Source organism: Mauremys reevesii, linkage group 1, assembly GCF_016161935.1.
Source record: "Mauremys reevesii isolate NIE-2019 linkage group 1, ASM1616193v1, whole genome shotgun sequence".
NCBI classification, from domain to species: domain Eukaryota; kingdom Metazoa; phylum Chordata; order Testudines; family Geoemydidae; genus Mauremys; species Mauremys reevesii.
In genome coordinates this window covers 227,730,171-227,750,283 of record NC_052623.1, presented here as the reverse complement: position 1 = coordinate 227,750,283, position 20,113 = coordinate 227,730,171, and the positions used below count along the sequence as shown (strand labels likewise).

General features: G+C 40.3%; 1 protein-coding gene across 2 annotated transcripts; it reads left to right on the top strand.

Annotated features, from left to right (window-relative positions):
- Positions 1 to 1,085: 1,085 nt before the first annotated feature.
- Positions 1,086 to 18,453, top strand: AKAP3 (A-kinase anchoring protein 3). 2 transcript variants are annotated; one of them, XM_039511287.1, is made up of 5 exons: positions 1,086 to 1,230; positions 5,506 to 5,613; positions 6,454 to 6,546; positions 10,672 to 12,891; positions 18,163 to 18,453. In XM_039511287.1, exons 3-5 carry the CDS (start codon positions 6,454 to 6,456, stop codon positions 18,316 to 18,318), a joined length of 2,469 nt encoding a protein of 822 aa, XP_039367221.1. In that variant the 5' UTR covers positions 1,086 to 1,230; positions 5,506 to 5,613; the 3' UTR covers positions 18,319 to 18,453. The 2 variants fall into 2 exon arrangements, with proteins under 2 accessions (XP_039367221.1, XP_039367302.1); XM_039511368.1 differs by lacking the exon at positions 1,086 to 1,230 and adding an exon at positions 2,577 to 2,595.
- Positions 18,454 to 20,113: the final 1,660 nt, after the last annotated feature.

The window sequence follows — 20,113 nt, the reverse complement described above, 5'->3', positions numbered from 1 at the left end:
GTCTGAGTCTGACTTCAGATTCCAGATTCCAGACTATATCAATAAATATATTGTACTGTGTGCTCAGGTGGAAACCATGGAGACTTACAAAGCATAGTTGGAAACCAGTCTCATTTTAACCTCAGAACTGTAACTTGTGAGTGTGTACTTTAGGCATCTAAATAAAGGAGAATTTCAGAGGTGCTGAGTACCTACAGCTCACATTCACTTAAGTCTATAAAACCATTCAGTTCCCAAGCAGCTGCATGGATCTTCCCATCTTTGCCTTCCTCCTCCCAAGCTCCTAACCCTCATGTTGCCCTATTCTTGTCTTAACCTAGACTGGAAGCTTTGTACTGCAAGGAGTCCATCTTTCTTTGTGTTGTACAATTCCATGCACGTGTGGTGGTATATAGAAAGTAATAAGGGGTTACCAGAATGAGCAAGGATGGATTGTGACTGAGACAAAAGATTGAACGTCAGCCAATGTGGGTTCTATTTCTGGCTTTGTCACAGACTTCCTCTGTGACTTTGTGCAACTCGCTTCCCATATCTGTGCCATATATAAAATAATGCTTTCCAGTCTCACAGTGGTGTGAAAGTAGATTTGTTAGTTTGCCAGAGATGTTCAGTTATTACAGATATATTCATTATTAAAAACCCTATAAAATAATAAATAAATCCTCCTTGCCTTGATCGTGCAAAGAGTCCCATGAAAATCAACGAGATTATTTGTGTGACTTAAGGTGAACAGGATTTGTCCCTTTATATTTTAAAAGGTTTGGGGAAAGCAAAGCTGAGTGGGAAAGAACTTCTTGTATTTGAAACAGGAAAATAAAAACCAAACACCAAAAAGAAGTCTAACTGTTATTGATCACCTAAAGATCTGGTAAAAAACCGCACACTTCAGCAGTCATGTATTTCTGCCCCATCTCCTACTGTACCTAAGGGAGGAGAAAGTATAGCTGCAAATTCTATTATTATTTAATATGCCAGAAGAGCGGGGATCAGATATAAATGGTATGTCTCATTTTCCATTTGCCCACCTAGTCTAGATCTCCTCCTTGTGGTGTTACCGTTTCTATAGAAACACTGATGTCTCCAGAAAGCCTTGTGATGTCACTCTACATTCTGACAGGAGGAGGTTAAGTGGGTGACCACAGCTACTGTCTTGCAAGAACATCCTAGCAGCTTAGTTGATAAAAGTGTCCTTTGAAATCCTTTTGGGCCTTCCACTTTGATGGCGCAGAGGTAGGAAAGTCCAACTGGTTTTTTTATTCCACAAATTATTAAATGTGAGGATTAAACAGTAACCTAGAGAGAGCTTTCTTATGGGCCTACTCAGAGTGGAGTAAATCCAGATTACTCAGTCTGAGTAAGAGGGAAAGTATTAGGCCATGAGTTACTCCCTGCAGGTTCCTTCTTTTTTATATCATCACCCTGTGAATTGATCCAGATGGCTCAATGTTTAAAAAACAATAAAATGTTCTAAAGCTATTTGCTGAGTCTTCCCATCCCCATCTTTCCAAGGCTCTCCTTGTCCCCAGTTTGACATCTGTGAGTGTGTGGCAGGATGGGGAGCAGATAATCTCTACCTTCAAGAATTCTCATTTCTCTATTAATGAGCTCAGAGAAGTTGGGCAAGTGGCTAAGAGGATAGAGCAGACGTCCCCAAACTAGGGGGCGCACCCGTTGGGGGGCGGGCATGGAGGAACATCTGGGGGGAGAGTGGCGGGGCCCGAGCCAGCCCCCACAGTGCTGAGCACGTACAGCTCTGCTCCAGTCCAGCCACGTGTCTGGCTCCTGGCCCCAGCCCCAGCTTCAGCTCATCTCCACTCCCAGACCCGTCTGCAGCCTGGGCCGCTGGCTGTGGGCGGGGGGTGAGGCCAGGGCCCAGCTGCCAAACCCTGCCACAGCCCACTTGCGGCTCCAATCCCACCCTCAGACTCGGCCCCTAGCGTGGTCCCAGACCTGGCCCCAGCTGTGCCCCAGCCTCAGTCCCCTTACCCCTGTTCACATCCCTCCCCCACATACCACCCAGAGCCGCAGCCCTGCTCCAGGGAAAAGTTTGGGGAACTCTGGGATAGAGTATATTGTACCAGGGGTAGAAAGCAACCTTGTAACACACACACCTGCAACCAGAATAAAGTTATTGGAATGCTGTCCATTAACCTCTCTAACATGAGAGGTTAAATTATTTCCCAAAATTAAAAACTTCTCGTGTCAGATTAAAAACGCCCAGGGCACTAGATTGGAGAGTGCAAGGGGACAGTTTTCAGATGTTGAGACCACTGCATATCAGGATGGCATTTAATGTCTCTCTTCTATGGTTACTTGTCAGTGTGTTTTGCCTGAAGTTTGATTGATTGCTCTTGGTGACAGATAGTAAAAATTAGTTAAAGCTATTGCTGTGGAGGCAGTGTTGCCTAGTGGCTAGAGTGCTAGATTACCACTCAGGAGACTTCTAGTCCCCCCTCTGGTACTAGCCCATTAGGTAATTTTGAGCAATTCACTTCACGTCTCTGTCTCTGTTTCCCCATCTATCAATGAAATAATGAAACCTCTTTTATAGTGCTCTTTGAGAACTCCTGATGAAAAGTGCTATAGAAGAGCGAGGTATTACTTATTAATAGTCACTATTTTTTCCCTAGGTAGCATATTTTGTGGACTGAAATCCCAACTCTACAATCTCCCCTGTTTTTATAGTTATTTATATCTGTTGACCATTGTTTATCTTTATATAATTTTAATGTCTTTTCCCTAATTGTCCCTTTAATAGCAGAAATCTCTTCCTGCTTCATTTTTCTCTTGACACAGTGGTAATGTAAATTGTCACTTGATTCTGCCTCAGCTTTCCCCACAAAATTCTCTGTCTCATAACATACTTAAAAAAAATCTTTGAGAAGAGCAGATGTGTCCAGCTCACAGTCAGACCCATTCAACCAAATTACTTTAGCACCAGTGTAAAGACCTGCTTTTAGTTGGGCAAATACTAAACTGAGAACTGTTTTCAAGCTAAATTCAGTCTAGAATCTACTGTAATGAAACCTGGTGTTACACCTAAACACAGGGAGCCTGAGGCAGAAATTCCAACAGGAGGAGGTTGGGTGGGGGCACGGATCAGCCCAGACTCCTTTCCATTGGTGTGGCAGGAGTCTAGTTGGAGCTCCACACAAAGCATGAATCAGCACATCCTCTGCTGCCTCCCTTAAGTGGAAACCTCAAGGAAAGCAGAGGCGGTAATAATCCCTGCCCTTCCTGTGGTGCAAGGATCTAGGCTGGTGGAAGGAGGACGTATAACTTATACGTTTCAGCACCATGCTCAGGAAATCTCTCCCAGTACCTAACTAAGACATTGCTATAAATGATTATCAAAACTCATCTCTTCTTGTCATCCATACTATGTGAATCTTAATACAAGCAGATTGTCCCTTACAGGCATGAAGGGGTGTAATTTGCTGCAACTGATGTGGAATTCAGTTTCTGGATAGGCCAGGCATTCGTATTTAAGGGTTATGCCAGGGCCAAACTTCTAATTCATAGTCAGAGCCCATAGGAGTGCTGCATCTCTTGGGTACCCTGTTCCCACTTTGTAGCTGGAACTGCCCACTTGCACCAGCTGGCCCCAGGCTTTCCAGTAGAATGGGGGTTGCAGGCAGCTTGCATTGCTATTTGCCTATTTCCTTTTCCCTCAGCCACGGCAGCCTTTCTGCCCATGGCCTAGGCTTCTCCAGTACAAATTAGTGAATCAAGCCCATTCTTTTCTGCAGTACGGCACATAGTCATTTTGAAATGTAGTCATCTAAAAAAATTAGATCTACACCTGAGTCTCCCTGATAATTTTTGTGGTTTTGTAATCATATTTTCCTAAAATTTTAAATGTTTTCTCCCACCTGTTGCCACATGAATGATCCAAACAAATTGACTATAAGGGGAAAATAGTGAAACAGATGATAAACAAAGTCCATCAAATGCACAAAATAAATAAATGGAAATAATCAAGCTTCTTCTTTCTCTAATCTTTCAGCTATATTAATCTCAAGTGGTACTTGTAGTAGTACTAGACACAACATATTCAGAGAGCAGTATAATTTTTAACCAAAACCCATAACCACATCTCTATGTACTCTGTATCAAGCTTGACCTAAATTCCGTAGCACTCTAATGCAGCAGACTGGAAATTCTGTGGCATCTTCAGATTCCTTGAATGTATTTGGTTTATTGAATGAAATACGATAGAATGGGATGTTCCAAGGGAATTTACACATATGCTTAATTTTACACACTGTGACTACACCCATTGAAGTCAGCCGGACTACTCCCAGCATGTAAAGTTAAGCACGTGCTTAAGTCTTTGCAAGACAAGGGCCTAAGGGAGTTATGAGCCTAAATCCTTCCAAGCCATAATGAATAATACCAACAATACACTGCCTTTGTGTTAATTTGATATTTAATTTATTTTGTTTCCTCATAATTTTTACTGTGATGCAGAATTTTGTATTGAAAGTGGAAACCACTAGAGGGCTTGTCTAAACAAATACTGCATGGGAAGCTGAAGTGTAAATCTAGAGTGCAAAAGCCTTCCACACACTAACTGTCCATGTGGACCCTGCTACCACATACTAAAAGTTTCCCCTTGCACATTGATGTCCCTCTGTTTCAAAGCAGAGTAGATCCTATCACACTTTTAGTGCACAGCAGCAGGGTCCATACAGACAGTGAGTGCACAGCAATGTAGATTTACACCCCAGTTTGCTGCATGCTAACTGTTCGTCAGGACGAGCCCTTAAAAAAGTTCAGGGGTAAGCGGGAAGTTTTGGAAATTGGATAGGAGGCATTTGAAGCTTTAGGCAGCTGACAAGGTGTTGGAGGCAAGTTAATGTTTGAAATAAGCATATTAGTTGGATGTGAAAATGATCAGCAATGTAATAGTGAACAACGTGATAGTGAACTTTGCATAATTAGATTTCCAGATTAACAGAACTGTGGTTTCAGGATGTGTGGAGACTCACACTGTAGAAGGATATGGCTGTGCCACTGTACATGCTGTTCAAATCAGAAAGCTGTCTTCACAAGCATAAGGGTTAGAACTCTGGAGCATAAGGCTGCAGCAAGTCCACAGCTACAGAGTACATGGGACCTTGACCATACCCAATTAATTATTATTTACATCTGAACCATTACTGTATTATTCTGCAGTTTTTCCAGCCTTGCTACTTGTTGCTGTTTTGTTTTGTTTTGTTTTGTTTTTTCACTGCAGCATAAACAGTATTTGAAAGGTTAGAGAGTTTAGTCCTGAAATGTTTAATTTTCTTTCTATTCCCCCCACTCCTCAGATTTTATTTCTGGCATCCAATTGCCTTTAAATAGCTGACACTACTGCTATATGTGGTTTTTAATGTTCTCAAGTATATGGTGATATTTCTAGTCACAAAGCGTTTTGCAGGCTGGATGGAAAACAGGAAGTTGATGCTGCCACCTTACAAAGATGTCTCAAAATCAGATATTTTTCTTCGCCCTTTATAGGTTCTGATTTTATATGGCTGCCTATGGGAGCAATTCTCAGAAATTGTGAGGACAAATCACAATTTTTCAGAGACTTTCCTTGGGTCTCAGAACGTGTCCTAGAAAACGGTGAGTTCATTCATTCTGTTTGAACCTTATTTTCATTAAAACTCAGCTCTGAAAATGTTGGGAGAAGTGTCTTGAAGACAAGGATTAGATTAGTTCTTTCTGCTCTTTGTGAGCATTTGTGTAATATATTCAATTGTCTGGATTTTCAAAATTTGCAGTCTTCCCTTACACAATCATGGTTCTGTTTTCTGGCAATTGTATCCTTTGTCAGGCTGGGGTTTTTAAAAAAACCTAACAGAGTTAGGTGCCCAACTCTCACTGAATTGCCTTTGAAAATCCTAATTATAGTATATAACTCTCAATGCCTGTCAAAATCCATTGTGCCATACCTGCATTCCCCGCTGCAAAATTGTGCTTAAAGGGACATTGCTATCTTGACATTTTGATTTCTATCCGAAAATGTATTTTATGAAATGTCAAGTAACTCCTAAAGTTTCTATAGCTAAAAGAATTTAGTGTGGGCAAAGAATTGTCTTTGTTTTTCTTTCAGTTTATTGCTAGCATTATCTTCTACTGCATGGTAGGGCATAGGTGCTGGAACTAGAGGTGCGATGGGTGCTGCAGCACCCTCTAGCTTGAAGTGGTTTCCATTATATACAGGGTTTACAGTTTGGTTCAATTGCTCTCAGCACCCCCACTATACAAATTGTTCAAGCACCTCTGCGGTAGGGTACTGGTCTGAGATTATCTCTGGAGTGGTGAAGGATAATGTGGTATCAAGAGACCGCATTTTGGATATCTCTACTGTAAATCATCACTGATTGTCCCCAGCATTGTCCACATTCCTTCACCTTTCATATCCGTGCCTCTGATTTTGGTTTTCTTTCTACTTCATCACAGATGACTGACAACATTGACTGGTTACAGAGCCAAAGTGGACTCTGTAAAGTGGATCGCTATACTCCAGGAGGTGAAGAAGAACAGAATTGGACAGTAAGAAATGCGTTGTTTTTTTTAAATTATTTTATAAATCTATTTTCATAAAAAGAACAGTCTGGAAAAATAACCAAAAAATATACCATACAGAGCATGAAAAGTGATTTGTCTCTATGTGGATATATTAAAGAAAGGTAAATGTTTTCCCCAATGAATTTGTTAGTAAACAAGGCATTCTGCATTGCAATTAGATTTTCAGTCATGTCATCAAAAATGCCAGATGTTTGCACTGTTATATTACAAGTTTGGATTCATTTGAATGGTTTTATTCTATATGTTTCATACCTTGGAAGTATCTATTGGGTTTCTGGGAAACGGGGCGGGCAAAAGCCCGCCCCATGCTAACGGACATACCTTGGAAGTAGCAAGGTCTTTGTCTCTCATATATGGTCTTTGTCTCTCATATATGGTAGTTACTGGTCCCTTACAGTAAGAGATTTACTCTCCAAATGAGAGGAATCAGTGTTCAGCTCCATATATTGTAAATAATGTAAAGTTACCATTCAGGAAAACGGCATCTAGAAATTTTTCATTTGGTATAGACATTACCTTATCTTCCAAAGTAAAATATTGCATGTTTTTTCTTAGGCCAATTAAGGTTTCACTAGCAGAGCAGGTGAGGGTGGTGGGGATGATTTTCCTGTCCTGTGAAAAAATTTTGAGACTTTGAAAATGTTCCTGTTCCACATTGGGACAAAACCTGAGACTTTTTGAAGTTTTTCATGAAAAAACAGACCACAGGAGTGGGACCTCAGAGTAGTCTGGTTGTTAAGGCACGCATCTGGGTTGTGGGAGAGACAGGTAAAAATCCCTCCTCTGTCATGTTTCTATATCTCTATATCTTACTGTGGTTTCAACCAGAAACTCCACCCTGGACCTGCAAAACTTTTCCCAAGGCAAGTTTTGTCAAAACTGGTACATTCCTATGAAAAGTTTCAGTTTTGACAAATCTGCATTTTCCAGTGAAAACCAAATTATCCAAAAATTTACAACCAATTCTATCTAGCAGTATTGTATAATGTAATCTTTGGCACAAGCCAGGAATACCTAGGTTGATGCTAGGGGCCAAATTCAGAGAGCTGTTATGCATCTCTCAATACTGTGCCTTAAGTGTTGGCTATACGGCTGATGTTGGTTTAATCTCAATGAAAAGTCGGTTGCTGAATGTTCATAATTAATCATCTTGATGATAAATTTGGTTATAGATCATGTACTAAAGAAAACATAGGGTATGACGACACTCTCTCGCTCTGGGTGAATAGTGAGAAAATTTATTCACAAATGTTGTGCTGAGATCAAACAAGAATTTATTTTTAACTTTGTTCACCTACCTTTTTATTAGCGTTTTACAAACATTCATGCAAGAAAAGTTTGTTCATACAGAAGTTCCCCAAAAGCAGTATTTCTGACCAGAACCATAGATTTGTTTAATACATTTGTCAAATAAGTTATTAGTTGTGATTTGTTTATCCAGCTCTTGTACCCAGAATGTCGTGACATCACGAGCACCTGTTATTAGAAATACCAACAATGTGTTTTAGCTTGCTAAAGTATGGTAAAGATTATGGATAAGATAAGAGGTATGTACCATCTTCAAATTATGTGAATTTGATTATGGTAGTTGTTCTTAAAATAAAGATACTGAGAGAGTTGTTGATAGATGCAGTGTATAAAGTGAAAGATACATATAAATATTATTTAGGGCTAAATTGTGCTCTTTTACACTGGAACACATCCAAAGTAACTCCACCAGAGTCAATGGGCCAGATTCTGCCTTCAACCATATCTGTGTGAGTCCAGACTAAATCCACTGAATTTATCAGTTACTCTGGATTCACACCAGTATGACTTAGGAACTGCCTTTCCTGGGTGTGGAATCTCTTACAAAATAAAGTATACTTCAGTTTGGGTAAGTTTGGCAGAATTGGACTGACACAGAGCCAGTGGCAACATTCAGAAACAGAACTCAAGAATCCTGACTGAAGCTGTGAGATTCTTGTTGGTTTTAGTTTGCCTGGGTTCATACCACTTTCTGTGAATTCAGATTAATGTAGTTATGCACACTGAGTTTTGATGAAAGTTTTGGCTTTATCTGACTCCCAGATAATGATGGCAGTAAAGAGCGGTGTGAAACTGGCAACGGTTTGTAAAGTTCTCTGTAATGCCAATAGGTTTAGCAGGTTTCAGTTTGTGATATTGCTATCTGTTCACCTCTCTGTGTCTCCCTCTATAGTAGTGTAGGCCTCTTGGTCCTGGTGTAGCTGAGGTTGTATCTTGGACTGACACTCTGGAGTTCTTTTGTGTAGGCGATATTGTGGGGCTGTTGTCCAAGTCTGCTGTTGTCCAGGCTTCAGGGGTTTATTGGGTCTAAGCATTATATTCCTTCTTCCACCCAATCATGCAGTCAGATAAAATTATGCATCCCAAAGAGATGTCCTTTTGCTATAATACAAGGATGAGATGAGAGTTAGTCATATATCTTCTAGACATAGTGAGTCACATCAGTGATGACAAATGTAGAATGCACGCACAATGGAACAGCTGCAGTCTTGAGGCAGATACATTAATTAAACCATCATTTCCCCCATCCGGTTGTCATAATTACTAGAGATTTAAGCATGTTAAAATGACTGGACATTATTAATGATCAACTATTAATCTATTATTATTTAATATTATTATTATTATTATTATTATTTTATTATTTTAAATTGAACAGCAACAAGAGTAAAGCTGCTATATATTTCTTTCATTCTCTATGGGGGGAAACTATCAGGTCCACATCAAGCTCCTCCCTTTGAAGCTGAGGGGATATCCAGATGGTCTAATGGGATAGTTCCCTGGCTATTCATTATGGCTGTGATTGTTCCATTCCTCTCCATCAAAGTGCTTTAGGAGGGAAAAAGTAGTTAAACAGCCTCTGTGCTGTGAACAGCTACTAGATAAATGACACCAACGCTGGCGGAGTTGTGATGAGAACACTAGCCCTTCAGCTTCACAAATACTGGTCTCTAACTGGCAATAGTAGATCCTTTTCATGAGAGTGAGCGAGGTAAAAGAAGATGACGTCAGATACACACACAAAGCAAGTACATGTCAGAGGGACAGAGGAAATAAGATTAAATTTGCTAAATGTCATTCCTTTGTTGCTGTTCTCAGACAACAAGTAAACTCATCCTCAGTGCTGGAAGGGTAAAGCAAAGAGCAGTCTCTGATCTTTAAAAGGCAATGTATTTCTTGGAGAATCAAGTGAATGATACATAATAATAATATATGGAGATATACCTATCTCATATAACTGGAAGGGACCCTAAAATGTCATTGAGTCCAGCCCCCTGCCTTCAATAGCAGGACCAAGTACTGATTTTGCCCCAGATCCCTAAATACCCCCCTCAAGGATTAAACTCACAATCCTGGGTTTAGCAGGTCAATGTTCAAACCACTGAGCTATCCCTCTCCCCCCAAAAAAATCACTGAATATCAGGGTTGGAAGGGATCTCAGGAGGTCATCTAGTCCAACCCCCTGCTCAAAGCAGGACAAATCCCCAGACATGACATTTGGATCCTTGATTTGTTCATTCACAAGAGATTAAACTCAGATGTATCTTTTTTTTTGCTTCTCTCTCCACAGTTGTTAAAACATCCAGTTTTTACATCCATTCATTAGTCCTTGTCATTTACATTTTTCTTTACTATGTAACCCATACAGAAGAAAGAGGCCAGACTACATACTAGTGTAGAACCTGATCCAACTTTCACTGAAGTCAGTGAGAGTCTTACTATTCACATCAATGGGTGCATCTACACAAGAAGAGTTAGTGTCCATGTTGCAGCTGCATTAGTGCTAAGCCATCAGTATAGAACAGGGTTTCATACCAGGCTAGTAAAAATGTCATCATGTCTGCTCTCTAGCACTTATGTTGGTTCTACCACAGGTTGAGCTGCAACACTGCTGGCAGTTGCTAAAATATAAGTATTGATTTTTCTGGCATAGGCAAGGCTGATGAGAGTTGAATTAGGTTTTTATAGACTGCCTTGGACTGAGCAAGGTCTTTGTACCAAGGGAATATGAATATTGGGGAAATAAACCATTGTAAATTTGTGATTTGTTTCAATCCTTAGACCGATTCAGCAAAATTTTTCAAACAAGCTGCATCCGATCCCCTCAAAGTCTTGACCTGGCTCCGAAAAGATCTCGAAAGATGTGCACTTGGAATCCAGGATGTGCTGAAGTCTACCAGTAAACAAAAGACTTGTGAGAACTCAAGGGAACCATCAATAGGTGGGCAGAGCATCCAAATGCGCAATGCACCCTCACCAGGTGGTTTCAGTGTCTATGATGAGCAGTTTAGCATGGATGTTAGATCCAACAGTGGGTCACCCGATTTTCATATGGAGATGAAATCCACCTCGAGTCAAAAGGAACCAAAGGACATAGAGAGTCAGCTAACTTCTGCAGATACCAAGCAAGGTGTGGATGAAGTCTCTTTTTATGTTAACAGACTCTCTAACCTTGTCATTGCAATGGCACGTAAAGAGATTAATGACAAGACAGATGGCACTGATAAGTGTATACACAAGTCACTTTTTGCCTCTCTTGGGGAACCAGGTCACAAGTCTAGTGGAGTGGGCACAGATGAAGGCAAAAATAATCCATCAGAGAATACAACTCATATTAATATGAAGGAAACCAAATATGAAGGGAATCCATCTTCCAAGAAGAAAACATTTTTTTATAAAGAAGTAGACGAACAATCTTCAACCAGACGTGAGCAGAGTCATGAAAGAAGGTCAGCACACAGTGACAACAGAACATGCCATCATAAAAAACGCTTTGGCCCAGATGAATTTACGAATACTTTAAGCAAAGGGATTCTGGTTTATGCCAATAACGTGGTTTCAGATATGATGGTCTCAGTTATGAAGACCATGAAAGTTGAAGTGAATGACTCAAGCATAGCTTGTGTGGTGCTGAAAAAGGTGATACTAAAGCACTCCAAGGAGGTAGTTTCAGACTTAATAGACTCCTGTATGAAAAATTTACACAATGTCACAGGGACACTCATGACTGACTCAGATTTTGTTTCGGCAGTGAAGCGGAGCCTATTCAGTCAAGGAAGTCATAAGGCTGCAGAAATAGTACAAGCAATGCTAAATCGTTTACATACTACCTTAATAGTGCAAAAACCAGCAGGAGATAAATCCCAGTCTCAAAGCCTTGCGTATGCATCTGTGAAGACAGGCTCACGAGCAGCAGATGCAAAGGCTCAGAACTTGAGGTTTTCAGCAACAAAAACTGAAACAGTTACCAAAGAGAAAGAAAAAGAAATGACCTGTGCAGAAACAGTAGGTAACCACATAATTAAGCACGGGCTTACTCTATGGCATCAAAACCAACAAAAATGCAACAAATGCTCAAAGTCTCAGCCTTCAGCAAGGGAAGCTGAACCTAAACCTCCAGAAAATCCACACTGGAGTTCAGAAATTCAGAACATGACCAAAATCTCTGGAGATGCATGGGCAAAAGATCTGATTGTGACTGCACTATTGTTGATACAGTATCATCTAATCCAACAGGAGAATGCAGGCAAGGGCACAGCTGAAGGGGGCAAAACTAACAAAGCAGGTACCACTTCATTTGGATTCCTCTCGCATGAATCCCATGAAAAAGGTGGTTGCAGTAGTTTCAGGCCATCTTCAGCAAAAGATCAGGATCCATCAAAACAAAGTGATGAATCAGGTTCCCAGAAGTCAGAACTTCAAAAGCAGAACCCTGAAAATGACATGTCCAGTGTCATATTAATGCTCATCCGAAAATTAATAAATGAGACTGGTTGCAAAATAGAAGGCCAACAAGGAAATTCCATGATGGATGAAACAAACAGGAATCTTGGCAAAACCTCTGAGGGACATGCCCTTTCAGAAGTTGAACAGTCCTGTGAAGAGGCTATATCTGGACTGACAAAAATGATTACTGATCAGTTTGACATAAGTGGAAAAGAGGGGGGCAGTGGGCAATTTATTGACAGTTTGGTGGATACAGTGACAAAGTTGTGTCTTATGATAGCCAAATACAGCAACCCAGAGTCTGCTCTAGCAGAGATAGGGGACAGGGAAGATGGCACAGGATCTATGGATTCCAAGTGCACAGGAACTGCTGAGGCTGGGCTTGGATCAGGTGAAGACAGTGCATCCGGTCGCAAAGTGGTAGTGATGAATCAGAATCCTTCCGAGAGCTTACATAACAAACAGCTCCAAGCACTCCTCCAGTGGGTAGCAGCCTCTCAGACAAATGTGCCTGTATTGTATTTCTTGGATGAGGATGATGAGTTTCTGAATAAGGTAAGCAATGACGTAATTAGGTAATGGGCAGGAACTTTAGACCCTGGTGGGATTTAAGTTCTTTCTTCAATGTTTTACTATCTCGTGGTATAAAGCTTTTGTTCTAAGGAAAACTGAATTTCTGGCCTTTTCTCTTACTAAAATAGTACTCAAAATGTTATTGATGGTGCTATTGCCTTTATAAAGTAACACCATCATAAACATTAGAGGTGGAAAAAGCTATTATGTCATCTACTCCATCCCCCTGCCAGTGAAGAATTGTTCTGTATGGTGCACTCTCCACTACTTTCAGTCTAGTTTTACATGACCCAAGTGATTTGACTTCCACCACTTCCCTTAGTTCCACAGATTAATACAATTAAGAACTTTTTCATGATATTCCATTTTATGATACATTTTATGAAACTAACCTCCTTTGTAAAGCACCTTGAGATCCACTGATGAAAAGTGCTATATAAGAGTAGATAATTAATTATTATTATTTATTATAAAGGGACACTTGTCAATTTAAAAGTTACATATTGTGGACAATCAAATTTGTTTCCCTAAATTACTAACCTTAGGTTATTAATAGTGAAAAAGTTCCCAGAAGTACTGGAATGTCCGATATTCTGGGGATGCGGCAGTGGCCACCCTACTCTCATCTTGGACAACGAAAATCAGTTTTAGTGTTATTTATAGTAGATTTCACTTTCAGGTTGCTGCAGTTTGCTCTATATACATAGGAAGTTTAAGAACAAAGAAATGGAAACATTCATATTGGTCTTAGGTTTTATAGGTCTGTCTTTACAAAATCTAAATTATGGGTCAATTTTGAGTTGACAGTGCCACTTTAATGTCATAGCTCTACTAAGTTTTACCTCTTTGTATTATCTTAAATAATTCTTCTCGCTCCTTGGTATTTGCACCCTTCAAATATTTGAGGACTTTAATCAAGTCCCCTCAGAACTGTTACTTAGCCAGGGTATTAGTAAATAGGGTTTTTTTCAGTCTGTCCTCATAAATCAATCTCTCCATTCCCCTAGTCATTTGTTATTTCCCTCCATATTTCTTCCAATTTGTTAGTATTACAAAGGCATTGGTAGCTAGTTAAAGCTTTATTTAGATTTATATATTTTCATTTAAAGCAAGAAAAAATATCCTCCATTTCACACTTTAATAATTGAATTTAGTTTCCAAATGTTACATGCCAATTCTTACTAGACTAACTGAATTTTCTATATATTTTAAGAAATATTCTGACTTTGTCAGAAGAAGCATTTCTTTCAGTTTTGCCCTGACAGTCTCACCCTTTTTGTGTCCCTCTAGCTAAAAACACACAGTCCCCAAAAACACAAGACTTCAAACACATCCAATAGTATCTCTGATGTACCACTGTTCAGCTTTTAAATTACAATTTTAAAATTATTCCCCTTATTTGGCTTAATCGATTTGATCCACTCCAAGGAAAGTTGCTGGAAATGTCAATTTCTGCCAGCTGCTTACGTTCTTCAGTGCTGGCAGCCTGCTACCCTGACTCAGTCGCTGTATTGAGGCCAAAAGGCACTCTAGCCCTGCTGGGGAAAGTGGCAGGCCAAATTAATAAAAAGGTCACATCTCCAGAGTTCCTTTTATAACAAACCAACATTCTCCCTCCTTGGGCTTTTTTCCCCCCGGTCTTTCTTCAGGTAGCAAAGACCTCTCCACAGACAATCTTGTGGCAAAGTTCAGCGTGAACTAACTTTTCCTCCCTGTGGTTATATTTCCAAAATAAAATCCAAACAGACATTTCTTCCCTCTGCCTGGAGATATTCTCATCCCTTCTTGCTCCCTGCAGGTCTTGGGACAAGGCTGGGTTTATGTAGTATCAAGTATCTTGATCTGAGAGTAACTAAAGAAAAATCTGCATTGGTCTCAGTTTAAATTCCAGCCTTCAGAGAGGCTACCTTCAATTCTACCAAGGCTCTAGCTTGCCTATCCCCAGGACAGTTCATAGAGCTCATCCAGGCAGTCAGTCTAACCAAATGTAGGTTAGAAGATTTAGTGTTAAACCTGATGGAATCCAGCACCTTAGTCATCTCCTAGGCAGGGTTGTGGATGAACCAATCAAGCATTTACAAATGGAACATGATAATGTTTCCCCACTTAGCAGGTGAAAGACATTCTACTTTAGTGGACATTGCCAGAGAATATCTGAGGATCAGACTGACAGAAGACAATGATAGGCACAGATGACTCAAACCTGGGTTTGGGAGCACATTCAAAATGTTTGTTCATTGCTTTGAAGATCTTGGGAGGCAAAACTCCCCATAAACTTGCTAGAGTTCAAAGCCATCAGGACAGCTCTCAAATCCTGTCTCCTACAGATCAAAGGACTGCCAGTGCAGATTCTCTCATACATTCTGTTTATGATGTAGTACCTGGACAAACAAAGGGGATTTTTGTTCTCTCTATTGAGACAGGGGGCAACCCTTGGGAACAGTTAATCCAGAATGAAATTTCTTCATCTGCTCTACAACTGGCAAATATAAGAACCCCCCACAATAGCCAAACATGTTGATCATCACAAGTGATCACATAAACCGTCAGTGGCTTGTCTGATATTTGCTAGGTGATGTCATCTGGACATGAGCAGGCCTAAGTTATTTAGAATGTTGAACATATATTTAGCCTTTGGAGAAAATTCTACAGATCAAGCTATCTTGACCGAAAAGTTGGCTAAATTGCTAAGACATCATGCCTCCAGATGAATCAAGTCATGCTATAGACTACCTAATATCCCTGTGCTGGAACATCTCAGAGTTTTATCAGGTAGGGGATAGCGGCTTCAATAGCATGTATAACAATATGCCCTTGTCTGAAATTAATAGGACTGCTACATGGAGTTTGGTTCACACGGTTGTGAATCACTTTTCTCTCAACACCACATCAAGAGCAGATGCTGGTTTTGGAAGATCGGTGCTCATTTAATGTTCAGCTAATAGTGTTCCACAGTCCACCTCCTCAGGGAGATCATCATCATTAATTCATTCATGCCCGTCACCCCAACCGGGGTATGGGCCGCCAACCACAGATCTCCAGAGTCTTCCTCCTGGGGGCCATTCTCTTAGCTGGTTCCAGGTATATTTTTTTTTTGCTATCAACAACCTGCCTCCTAATTTCTTGCAGTGGGGCTTTGTGCAAGCAGTGTCATGAAGGAGAAAAGCCAGTTATTTACCAATAGTAATTTTTGTTCTCTGAATGTATTGGCTCCATATAGCCACACTGTCCTCCCTTCCCCACTCTTAATATGTGTTGTTACAGAACCCACCTACAAATAGGGCTTCTGGATGTAGGCAAGAACTGAAGGATGGTTAGAAAGGATGGGATATGTATGACCTTGTTCTGTGGACTGTTGGAAGTGGGGGAATTGTGCACCCTCCCTAACTGCCAGCTACTGCTCAAATATAGTTCCATGGTTGCATGTCTAGGCATTTGACTCCTGCATTGTGGCTCTGAGGAGGCCATACAGTAAGAGAAAAGGAGTTGTTGTGGGTAAGTGACCCCTTTTTTCAAGGGGTGTAAATACACATAAATAGATGAAATTAAGAAAAAGAAAATACAGCATTTGCTGACAGACAAGTCTAATTAAATTGTGGAATAGTCTCTCAATAGAAGTGTTGGAAGCTTATTGCTAGGGACATTTAAAACTACACGGACGAAAGGCTGGATAATTGATTACTGGGAGCAAGCTGGCACTGAGGTTAACAATGCTAAGTCTTTCAGCTTGTATTTCTATAATCTGAGTAAAAAACCTAGGATTGGAATGTTTTTGAATTTTTTTATTTTGTAGAAGAGAGAGTACATAGCCACAAAGCTCAGATGCAGATCTAAATCTTTCCAAGTCTTGAAAACCTAGGGCCTGATCCGAAAACAATTGAGATCAATGAGAGAATTTCCATGGACATCAGTGGACACTAAACCACACCCATACTCACTATGAACTGGCTAAAGATATAGAAGAAATTCTGAGTGAATGAATATGAATACACAAGTCCTAACATTTACTTCCCAAATTCTGCTCCATTCTGCCTTGTGCTCTTCAAACAGTGGGTGTTCTTAAATGCCATATGTGCTCTGATACCTCAGCATGGTGGAATAATAGCCTTCCACCTTGACTATGATTTTCCAGTCATGTTTCATTGGAAACTGTCTATGTATCAACCTTGCTTTCTGGCATTTGATTTTCTCCCCACTCCCTTCAATGTTTTAATTTTAAAAATGATTAAAAGAAAACATTTTTCTCTGAAAGTGCCTCCAGGTATTTAACTGTAGTCAGCTGTATAATTACACATTTATAAATTTTAAAAAATTGCTTCTATGCCAGATGGTAATGGTTCTATGCCGATGTCCACAGCAGGTTCTGACCAAACCTGGTATTTTGGATATGTTGTTTAGCATCAATACTATCCTAAATGGTATGGAAGAAAAGCCCTAAACATCTAAAAAGAAGACACTTTTCAAAGCGAAATATATGGCACATTTTCAGTTGCCTTTGTTTTTCTGAATACTAAAATCAATCAGAACCAGGATGACTTAAATGCAGCCAGGTACTCAGAAACCATTGCCAGAAGTGATTTCATTTTCTTCTTCTGAGGCCCAACAATGCCTGTTCTCCCTGGCTGCCAGTACACAACTTGATTTTCTTTTTAATAAATAACAGACACACAAAGTGGTGCCGAATTCTTTTCCTACAGAGATAGAAATGTATGCCCAAGAAACAATGTATGCCTTTCTTGAACCATAATGCTATTAAGTTATCACTTGGCACTACAGCCCACACATTTGTATTTTGGGCCAAACCTTGCTCACCTTATGCGCTTAGTCTCTTTCAAGACAGTGGGACTACTCAAATTAGTTAGGAAAGTAGGAGGTTTGCAACAAAGTAGCCACTGATGAAGATTTTTCTGATATTCAGCCTAAATTTTCCCTTTGTAAACCTTAACCCATTTTTTCTAGTTATTATGCCTTGGTATTTAACACTAAGTAAGTCTCTCCCTTTTGGATTTTGTAGAGAATTATCTTGTCCTTATTTACAACTGACCTAGCCAGACAGCTACTTGGCTCTTTTAATCATTCCTCACAGCTCAGCGTCCCGCAGCACCTGGCCATTACTGGGCTTGTACACCTAAGAGAGTAGAATGGAAGTAGGTGAAGGAGAAGTACTCTAACACCCTCGCCCTTCATTTCTCCCTTTTAAAATACCCATTTATGGTGTATCATACTTGTGTTTTGCTTCTGTTTATTTCACAGCTTCAACAACTGTCATCAATAGCAGTGGAGAAGGGGTACAGCGTGGGGGAAGTCATACAGGCAGTGCTGAAGTATGAGAAAGAAAAACAACTGGGTGAGGCCCTGGGAAATTTTGTTCGGTTGCCAGTGCTGGACTGGCTGCTTAATAACCTGTGAGCAGAGGCATCTCCTCTCTCTTCCTCACCAGCAGTGTTTCGATTCCAGCCAAGCACCTATTACAACTCCAACATATCAGACTCAACTATCCACCACTGATTTGTAGAATACAATATTATCAGTTATACTGACTCCTGCTGGACAAGCATATAAATAAAACAAAACAATAGCTAATGAAGTCTGGTTGAAAAAGTTAATTGTAATATGTCCCTTTTAGTTGTCTCCGTCAATTGAATTTTATACCTTGTGGCCTTCGATTCTCTCTCTTCCCATGCATCTTTTTCAAGCAGTCTGGTCTAGGGGAGGAGTATTTAGGCTCTTTAACAAGACTTTTCACTGTATTTGGGGCCAAGTTTGAACAACGCTGAATAGTTCATAGGCTTAATTCACCCATGCCAGCCAGATTACAGTTTGCATCCTTCTGTGTCCCCAAGGACAACTCCTCTTGAGTGGGGGTGATTCATCAGGGAAGGGCAACTTTAAATTCCTTGGTCATCCTTCTCCCTGCCCAGAAGTTGTAATGAATAAATATCTCTCCCATGCACCTTGATCACTTCTAGTCCCCCAGCCAGTGCCACACATTTTTGGGCTTGTGGCTGTCAGCTCAGGGTCCCTCAACAAAGTAGGGGTTTGAAGGTGTAAGATATGCATCTTGGGGTGTATAGTAGTCACCTTAGGGCATGAGGGGTATATACAAACTTACTATACCACTGACAATTACATTTGAAAAATTGTGGAGAGCTGGGGGAAAGCATATAGTGGGATATCACAGGGACTGAAGGTTAGGTCTGGTCTTATGTAACACCTTCACTAGTGATCTGAAAGAAGGACAAATTCATAGATGATGCTAATAGGAAAGAGTCAGAATACCACTGAGGGCAGAGAATGGGACCTAAAGCAATTAGAAATATGGGCAGAAACTAGCATATGAAATGGAATTTAGAAAAATTCAAGACAGCAGCAGGAAAATAATCTGAAACAACTATTCAATGGGAAATAGAATCCAGGAAATCAGTGATGAAAGAGACCTAGGGATGATAATGAAGAGCAAACTAGATGAGAATTTACACTGCAATAAAGCGGCAGTAGGGTTAATACTGTGTTGTGGTGTCTATGTAGAGGCATCATGTCAAGGTGCAGGGACACAAGAGTCCTTCATTGTTCAGCTCCAGAACAACCACACCTAGAACAGTGCATTCAGTTCTAGAAACCTGTTTACCCAGAAAGGCACTGATAAACTGGAGGAAGTTTAGGGAGTTTGGGGGGGAATTGGTTTATGAGAAAAGCTAAAATAATTACATATATTTCTCCTGCTGGAATCTGCACCCACTACATAATGCAGAATTTGTGCAGAATTAATGTTTTATGTGTTTCACACAGAATTTGTGATTTCCACCCAAATGCTTCCTCTTTCCAGCTGGGGCTTCGATTGTCATCTGTATGTGGCTGGGGTTCCTGCCGCAGGGATGACAGCAGGAGCCCCAGCCATGCGGGGCTGATAGCTGGAGCCCCAGCAGTGTATGATTATATTGTGTTATTTTGACAAAAAAATAAGCAGAATTTTTCAGAATTTTAAAATACTGTGTGCCTAATTTTTTTGGGGTGCAGAATTCCCCCAGGAGTAATATATTTAGTCTCATTAAGAAATGACTAAAGAGGGATCTGATAACAGTCTACATATATATGACAGCTGTAAACACCAGGGTGGGAAAGGAATATATTTACAAGAGTGCAAGTAAGCATGAGAACCATCGGATGAAATTAAGTATTGATAAGGGGTCTGTGACATCCCCCA